The sequence below is a fragment of the Camellia sinensis genome, chromosome 1 (genome assembly GCF_055761805.1).
Source record: "Camellia sinensis isolate YWXY chromosome 1, ASM5576180v1, whole genome shotgun sequence".
NCBI classification, from domain to species: domain Eukaryota; kingdom Viridiplantae; phylum Streptophyta; class Magnoliopsida; order Ericales; family Theaceae; genus Camellia; species Camellia sinensis.
The window spans coordinates 4,321,369-4,330,487 of record NC_138961.1 but is presented as its reverse complement, the minus strand read 5'-3'; the positions used below and the strand labels follow the sequence as shown (position 1 = coordinate 4,330,487).

Sequence of the window (9,119 nt, the reverse complement as noted above, 5' to 3'; positions counted from 1 at the left end):
AATACATGTAGCACCATTGAAATAAAAAATAATATTATATATTACTCTACTTTTTTGAATCATCATAACTAACTTATTATCCAATCATCTCTTGCCTTGTCTCTCTATTCGATATAAAGACTCTCTTGCCAGCATTATACACCCATGTTCCACATACCCCAAAAGATGGCTAAAAAGTGAAGAGAAGAGGAACAAACACAACAGAAGAAGAAGAAGAACAACAAAATGCACACACACCTTCTCTTCTTCTTCTTCTTCTTCCACTGTTACATTGGTCTCTCTCTTGTTTTTGCTGAGGGAGCTCTAACTCTACCACCAAATGATAGTAATGATGTATCATCTCTTCTCTCCATAAAGTCCACTCTCATTGATCCTGCCGATCACCTGTCAGACTGGAAAGTCCCCATCAATAGCTCCGATACCGGTCCATTTCACTGCAATTGGACTGGTGTTTCGTGCAACTCCAATGGCTATGTCGAAAAGCTTGATCTTTCCAACATGAATCTCAGTGGCAGAGTATCGGATCGAATACAAGGCCTTCACAGTCTTGCTTATCTCAACATTTGCTGCAATGGGTTGTCCTCAGAATTGCCAAACTCACTCTCCAACATCACTTCATTGAAGAGCATTGATGTCAGTCAGAACAATTTCATTGGAGGATTTCCAGGGGGCCTTGGCAGGGCTTCAGGATTGAAGTCCGTGAATGCGTCGAGCAATAATTTCTCGGGTTTTCTCCCTGAGGATCTTGGCAATGTTACATCACTCGAGAGTATTGATTTTCGTGGGAGTTTCTTCGAAGGTTCAGTTCCTATTTCTTTCAAGAATCTGCAGAATCTCAAGTTTCTTGGACTTTCCGGGAATAATCTGACTGGGAAAATCCCACCAGAGCTCGGGTTGCTTTCGGCTTTAGAGACAATCATTCTCGGATACAACGAGTTTGAAGGTCCTATCCCACCAGAATTTGGTAATCTTGATAATCTTCAATACTTGGATTTAGCAGTTGGGAGTCTCAGTGGTCCAATTCCTTCTGAATTGGGAAGGCTCAAGAAATTAACCACAGTTTACTTGTATCAGAACAGATTTGAAGGAAAGATTCCGAAAGAAATTGGAAACATGACCGCTCTTGTGTTCTTGGATCTCTCTGATAATCAGATTTCGGGTGAGATTCCAAATGAGATTGCGGATTTGAAGAACCTGGAGCTATTGAATTTGATGTGCAATCAACTAACTGGTCCAATTCCAAGCAAGATTGGTGAGTTAACTAAGTTATCAGTACTTGAGCTATGGCAAAACTCTTTGACAGGTCCTTTACCTGCAAATCTTGGCCAGAACTCCCCATTGCAGTGGCTAGATGTGTCTTCTAATTCACTTTCAGGTAATATTCCAGCCGGGTTGTGTGATTCCGGTAACCTTACTAAACTCATTCTTTTCAACAATTCATTTTCGGGTCCAATCCCATTAGGCTTTTCGACTTGTTCTTCACTTGTCCGGGTTAGAGTTCAAAATAATTTGATTTCCGGGACAATTCCAACCGGTTTTGGAAATCTTCCCAAACTCCAGAGGTTGGAATTGGCGAATAACAATCTCACCGGTACAATTTCAGATGATTTCGCTTTATCTTTGTCGCTTTCTTTTATAGATGTCTCGTGGAACCGCCTCGAATCATCTCTTCCTTCAAACATTCTTTTCATTCCTAGTCTTCAAAACTTTATTGCTTCGAATAATAACTAAAGAGGCAATATTCCTGACCAATTCCAGGACTGTCCATCGCTTTCTGTCCTTGATCTTTCGAGCAACCATTTCTCTGGCAAAATCCCACAAAGTATCGCTTCATGTGAAAGGCTTGTGAATTTGAACCTTGGAAACAACCAATTCACTGGGGAAATCCCAAGACCGATAGCGGCACTACCTATGTTGGCAATTCTTGATCTATCAAACAATTCACTCACCGGAACCATACCTGAGAATTTTGGAAGCTCGCCTGCCCTGGAAATGCTAAACTTGTCTTACAATAAGCTCGAGGGACCGGTTCCCAACAATGGGATTTTGACGACCATAAACCCGAATGATCTCATAGGCAACGTGGGACTTTGTGGTGGCAATGGCATCCTTCCACCTTGTTCCCAAAGTTTTTCCACCACCGCATCACGGCAAAGGAAAAGGAAAATTCACATCATCAATCACGTTATCGTTGGATTTGCTGTCGGAATTTCAGTGATTTTATCTCTCGGGTTGACTCTGTTTGTAGGGAAAAAGTTGTACAAAAGATGGTACTTGTACAACACTTTCTTCACAGATTGGTACAAGTGGAGCTCTGCAGAGTGGCCCTGGAGGCTAATAGCATTCCAGAGGCTCAGTTTCACGAGCACTGACATATTAGCATGCGTGAAGGAGTCAAATGTGATCGGTATGGGGTCAACGGGGATTGTTTACAAGGCAGAAATCCAACGCCCACATTCAATTGTGGCGGTTAAGAAGCTATGGAGATCGGATGTAGATGTTGAAAGTGGAGATGACTTGTTCAGAGAAGTAAATTTACTTGGGAGGCTTAGGCATAGGAACATAGTGAGACTATTGGGGTACCTGCACAACGAGAATGATGTGATGATGGTATACGAGTACATGCCAAATGGCAACCTTGGAGAGGCCTTGCACGGTGAAAATGCTACGAAAATGTTGGTGGATTGGGTTTCAAGGTATAACATAGCTGTGGGCGTTGCGAATGGATTGGCTTACCTTCACCATGATTGCAATCCACCGGTGATTCACCGCGATGTCAAGTCCAACAATATTCTTGTTGATGCAGATTTTGAGGCTAAGATTGCAGATTTTGGATTAGCAAGGACAATGATTCAGAAGAATGAAACAGTTTCAATGGTGGCTGGTTCTTATGGATATATAGCACCTGGTAAATTCCCAATCTTTATTTACCACAAACAATATATTCCCTTTTTTTTTTTTTGTTGGCAATGTCACACATTACTTTTCCAGAGTTTAGTTTTTGTGCAAACAAGTGTCTGAAATTCTAGAAAATGTTTGATATTGCAGAATATGGTTACACATTGAAGGTGGACGAAAAGAGCGACATATATAGCTTTGGCGTGGTGCTTCTAGAGCTTGTAACCGGGAAAAAGCCATTAGACCCTGAATTTGGGGAGTTTACAGATATTGTAGAATGGGTTCGGAGTAAGATTCGTAACAAAATGGCATCAGAAGAACCATTGGACAGCAACATTGCAGGCCAATGCAAACATGTTCAAGAAGAGATGCTTCTTGTCCTACGAATCGCACTTATCTGTACTGCCAAGAATCCAAAAGACAGGCCAACGATGAGAGATGTCATAACAATGCTTGGAGAAGCAAAACCACGAAGAAAAAGCATTTGTCATAACAGCGAAAAGCCAGTCTTCGGCAACTCTCCTGTTATCGGCCTCTTGTGAGACACAGTAAGTTGGTTTCGTTACAGTCCAATTCAAAACCAATACAAAAACATTCAAAACGAAGCTTTTTAAGAAATCCAAATTTGAATCTGATCACATCTGAAATGCGTGCACCGCCACAAGCTCCACTTGCCCCAGTCGACAAGCCAAACCAACAAATGTGATGTTTCCTGTAATTTGTCTATCATAAAGCTTTTTTTTTTTTTTTTTTGTGGGTTTATTTTCTTTTCCTTGATTAAATCTGGTTCAAGGCTCAGTTTCTCGTATTGAGAAGAATGCTCAGAAGGATTGAATGATTATTATTTTTTCCTCAAATGAATAAACTGTCAATTACTTTCCCTGTATTGTAACTCCATTCTACCAACTATTTGTGTTGCAAAGAAAACAATTATGTATATATTTTTGGGAAAAAAAATTGTTATGAAATAAGAAGAATTGAAGTATCTGAAATGATCAGATCCTATGTATGATTCAAATTTCGCACGCCATTGTAAGCAAAGAATGCAACCCTTGCGTAAACACCTTTGATTTTATAAGACAATTTTATTTTATCATGTACTTACATATACATCCATAGTTTGTTTCCTCTATTTTCTATGTCAGACAAACGAAACACCCTTTTCATGTGCTTTCAACAACAAAAAATCAATTGAAAACTTCAAATGTTGCGTTTGATATAGAGCTTTTTAACTATGATTTGAGAGTATGAGTTATATTTTGAATTTGTGAGTTTTGGAATTATGATTTGAGTATAGAAAATTTGTTTGGTAAAAAAGTTTTAAAAATAGTTTTGAAAATTTTTTTGAATTGAGTGGGGAATTTTTGATGTGACATTTGATATTTGATAAAAAACTTACAACTCATAACCAAACATACAACTCAAAATTCTATTAAAACACATAAAAAAATTTAAAAAATTCGGAAAATATTTTTTTTCAAACATATAAAAATTAACATATCAATTGCCAAAAAAAAAATTGCACTATTCCGGTCAACCGGCCAGACGACCGGTAAGATGTCTAGTAAGACATCCGGTGGGATGACCGGATAGGCCAAATTTCAAAATAAAAAAGTTCGAAAATCAAGCTTTACAGAGAGTTTTCTGTAGAATTTTGTGTTTGTTGTGAAAAACTAGTTCCAAAACTCTATCCAAACATGATGTTCCAATATGGGGGAAGAATCAGGATTTGAAAATCCTTCCAAACAGAGCAAATTTTTGAAAATTATCCAACAACAACATGTGGGAGAACATGAACTCACAACCTCAACATTGGAGGTACAAAAATCAAACAATCGGATGCGATTGAACTGCACAGATTTGGGATTGATCAGAGTCTAAAAAGTCAAATATTTGAGAGGCCTGTGATTACTAACTTAAAGCTATTATTGCCTATCTACACAAAGATATTAACAGATAACGAAATCTCCAAAATTCAACCCAAATCAATGTCAACTCTTTCTATGTTCACAAAATAGACATTGTATAAAATCAAGATTGTGGAATAAAAAAGAAAGCAGGATCGTAAGGCTCATTTTGAAATCAATTAACAACACCAGAAACATTTACTTCATATATGCAATCTCTATAAAACTTTGCGTGGAATCCACAAAGAGTTCACATTTCGAGCTGATGGTACAGAATGCTTATTCTTCTTGCAAACTTGGATACAAGAAAAGCATAATTTGCTAATTTCATAGCATGTCTATATATATGTGTTCATACTGTTACAACAAAGGTACCTCCTCTACAAACAATTCGCAGTGAGAGATATAGAAGCATACCTAAGAATATAGCTGTGGGGAAGAATGGCAATTGTTGAAATTTGTTTCCACTTTGCTCCAGTAGCCTGCAAGACCAATCCTTTTGCCCGAAGACAATATTGTGATTGGACTTGTAGTTGAACCAAATGGAAAGGAACCGAACTCACAACCGGACTACAACAGAAAAAAAGCAAGCAATCAAACGAAACAAACCTATGATCTTTCATCCCCAACCCAATTATCCTTCTCCTTTGGTCCTGTTGGCCCTTCCTCGCCATAAATCTCAGTTGGAAACAATTCAAAAAAGGTCTCAGCTGAAAATCGAAGCAATATAGGAAAATAGCTGATTATCTTATTCAGTTCAGATCGAGCATCATACACAATGGTTGGACCCCACTCTCTCATATACTGTAACCAATTTGGCTCATTTACAACTCCAACTCCAAGATACTCGGCTGCAATTATCTGATACCTAGTGCTTGAATCCACAAAATATTTGCTCTGAGCAACATCATTCCTCAAACCTATACCAATTTTCGAAGACCCTTGAATATAGCACCCAGGATGTGGGTAACTTGAATGGCCACTTTTTGATGAATAAACAATTGGCTTATTTCCCTCAATGTACTCCAAATTACAAGCGTTCACCCATTCACCACCACTGTGCTCCGAGAAGTACATGCTCCAAAGCTCTCCGGAGAAGTTGCACACACGGAGAGTATAATGCTCCCAATCGCCCACATGTTCGCCTATTTTGCTCAATTCAATATTCACCAAGCTGGCTTTAATGGTGGCCGGTCCATTGAAGGGGCAAAAAACCCACATGACAATATCCGTGAAAGTTCCTCCTAAAGCCGGTTTTACATGAACGTAGAGCTCAGCACTCTCAATATCACCATTTTTGAGAAAATTTCTCTCATCCTTGTTGTCTGGCAAGTCTATCCAATATTCTCCATCATTTCTTCCACCACCAGGCAAATTTGAGCCCCTAGAATCAATGGGCTCTCCCTTGACCTTGCCATTTCGATACAAAAGTGCCCCATTTTTAAAAAACCATGATACCGATGAGGGCAAATAGATCTCATCCGGATGGAAGAACACGGTGGGCCCGTAGTGCTTGATAAGGGCATGAATCTGATCTAGATTCGGCATTGCATGTAGGGTTGAATCAAGATTCTTTAAGCACGCAATGTTTAGCTCATCTCCTGAGCTGTGGTTGGTAGTGCAGAAGAATGTCCCGACACAAACACTTTTAGCCAACATCCCCCTTCGGCTGGGCCTCATGTTCCAAACTCTAAGTGGTGGCTTTGAAAAACTTGAATCTGTCTCAAGTATCATATCACAAGTTTCAGTAGTCTCAGTAAGATCAGCTCTCACACATCTAACTTCTTCAAAATCTGGCTCATCTGGCTTGCCAGTAACCACATAACCCATGGCTTTATAACCTGCTGGCGGTTTTGGCAGCCAGACGTATCCACATCCACTGTGATGAGAATCTGTACGCCAAATTAACGTGTAACCGAAAGGCTTTTTAAGAGCTGGAGAGTTTTTTGGCACTGAGCCACAAATAGAGCTAATGTTTTGCCGGGTGGCACCAACATCTCGGGCCACAAGAACATAGCCTCTTAACGGCTGGTCATCGGGCTGGCAATAGTGACCGAGGCTAAAAAATCCCTCTGGGACATCCACAGGTCGATAGAATGTGACACCTTTTGATTTTCTGGGAGTGCAGCTCCATATACCTTCAAACTTGGTGATTTTAAGAACTTCTATTTCTCCGAGGCAAATTTTCCCGGTAGCGAAACCTTGACCTGAGAAGGTGACATTACATCAATTGATGAAGGAAGCAAATGTAGCTACACAGGACAAATACAATGAAATGTTTGTTTAAGATCAAATTATGAATGGCATACTTCTAATCCAAATTACTGTAATAACTTCTCATATTAAAATGAAATTACTTAATTTTGGAAAAAGAAAAACAGAAGGGGGGAAAAATAGTGCTAAGCTAATTTTCTATTGAAATACAATTTTTTTTTTCTTCACTGATTAATGAATGTTGTGAAATGTCTTGTAGTCTGCATACCTTGTGTTCTTGTTTTCTGTGTATGCTTGTTCTTTTATTTTACTGTTTTATTGTGTGATTGAAACCACCAGCAATGAATTCATCAACATATTCAATACCAACATGAACAATCTACCATAAATGGAAACATATGTACAAAATTGGCATTTCTTCTGTACAAATCCAATATCTCAACTCCATACTCAGAGCCTTCTTTCATACTCACTTGGGGTTGAGCAATTGTATTACTCCAAAAACTGTCCAATATGGTGGAAAACACAATATATTAAATTAAGCACTATTTGTGTCCAATACCAAAATTATTCAGCACCAATAAAATGTTGAGCTCTTTGATGGAATTTTTTTTTTAATTGATAATTGTTCACCAGAATTTCAAAGACTTGAAATTTCAAAATAGGACCTATTTTAACATGTGCCTCTAACATGAGATGTTTGCTTCATTTAATGAAACTTTTTATCATAATTTTTTTTATATATATAAAATAAAAAATAAATAAAAAAAAAAGGAAGAAGAAGAAGAAGAAAGAAAGAATGAAAGTTTAAAATAAATATTACAAAGAAAAAAAAATTAGAGAAAACAAGTGAAAATTGAAAACTCAGAGCATAATTTCCAACTCCAATGATCAACACACTAAAACATAATCAGATTACAGTTTGCAAAGAAGATCCACATGAAGATTGTAGAATTACCCATTATTTTACTCAAAAAAAATAAAACCAAATTTAAGGTTGACAATAATAAGCTGACAAGAAGCTATTTTTGAGAGAGAGAGAGAGAGAGAGAGAGAGAGAGAGAGAGAGAGACCAGTACAAAGCTAAGCTAAAATCTGGGTATTTTAAAAAATAAATAAAAAATGAGGGAAAATTTTAAAAAAATATGTATATATATTTATCACAATCATCATCAACGATCATCAGCGAAATACCCAGAGAAGAAAAAAAATTCTAAAAATTTTGGGGGGAAAACATAAATAATTGATTTTAAAAGGCATACCTTGAGGCCATTGTGGAATGGGATAAGGAAGAGAAAAGGGTTGAGGTTCCAAAGGGCAGAATTCTGAGGCACTGTCCCAGCAAAAACACTCACACCCAATTCCAAACATTTTGATTCTCAAAACTTTGGGACAATCAAAGACAAACCCAAAATTTTCCCAAACTTCAGATTCTCTGGTGCCTGAAATTTGGGCAAAGGGCAAAGAAATTCAGAATAAAAGAGGGAGGAGCAAAAGGTAAACTAGTCCTATCGCTAAATCCGTCTCTTTCGAGGTCTGAACTAGCAAAACCCTTGAGAGAGAGCTCATCTCTACTTGTAAGGGGGTTGAGTCAGTCAAAAAAAGGGACAAGAGAGAGACTTTTCCAATGAAGAAGGTTGTCCTTGTTATGACGTGTTTTTTTTTTGTTTTTTTGTTTTTTTGTTTTTATAATTATTTATTTGGGAAGTCTGTCTTGTTTGGCTTTAATCCATTATCCATAAAGTTCAGTAGAGCAAATTATTCGTAACTTTAAATTTAGAATCCTAACAATGATTTTAGAGTTCTATAAAAAACATTCATGAGTGGATTGAAAAATAAAATGTATACATCAAATTATTTATGAATGGGATTTACAGCCACATAAATAAAGTTCTTATTAGAGTTCTATTTTTAATGTTCTTTAAAATTTTTCAAGTTCGGTATTACAGTCTTGTTTAGTGAATTTTTTTTTTAAATTAAAAGTTAATAATTAAAAAATAGAAATTAAAAGTATTTTTATTCCAATTTTTAAATAATTTATTTTTTAACTTATTTAAATTATTTCTGTCTAATAGCATATAAGCAAAAACTGTGCCAAAT

General features: G+C 37.2%; 1 protein-coding gene and 1 pseudogene across 2 annotated transcripts; one reads left to right on the top strand and one right to left on the bottom strand.

Annotated features, from left to right (window-relative positions):
• Positions 1–225: 225 nt before the first annotated feature.
• Positions 226–3,440, top strand: LOC114264526 (uncharacterized; annotated as a pseudogene). The gene is made up of 2 exons (XR_014330839.1): positions 226–2,908; positions 3,049–3,440. The product of XR_014330839.1 is annotated as an uncharacterized LOC114264526 (transcript).
• Positions 3,441–4,972: 1,532 nt separating this feature from the next.
• LOC114264525 (hypothetical protein At1g04090) lies at positions 4,973–8,697 on the bottom strand. The gene is made up of 2 exons (XM_028205159.2): positions 8,282–8,697; positions 4,973–7,012 (listed from the first exon to the last, which is right to left on the bottom strand). Exons 1-2 carry the CDS (start codon positions 8,388–8,390, stop codon positions 5,415–5,417), a joined length of 1,707 nt encoding a protein of 568 aa, XP_028060960.2. The 5' UTR covers positions 8,391–8,697; the 3' UTR covers positions 4,973–5,414.
• Between the last annotated feature and the right edge of the window lie 422 nt (positions 8,698–9,119).

Bases quoted from the DNA above. Each gene is read 5' to 3' on its own strand.
- LOC114264525 (XM_028205159.2), bottom strand. From the start codon at position 8,390: ATGTTTGGAATTGGGTGTGAGTGTTTTTGCTGGGACAGTGCCTCAGAA. The intron at 7,013-8,281 runs GTATGCCTTTTA...TCACCTTCTCAG, and splicing joins CATTCCACAATGGCCTCAAG to GTCAAGGTTTCGCTACCGGG.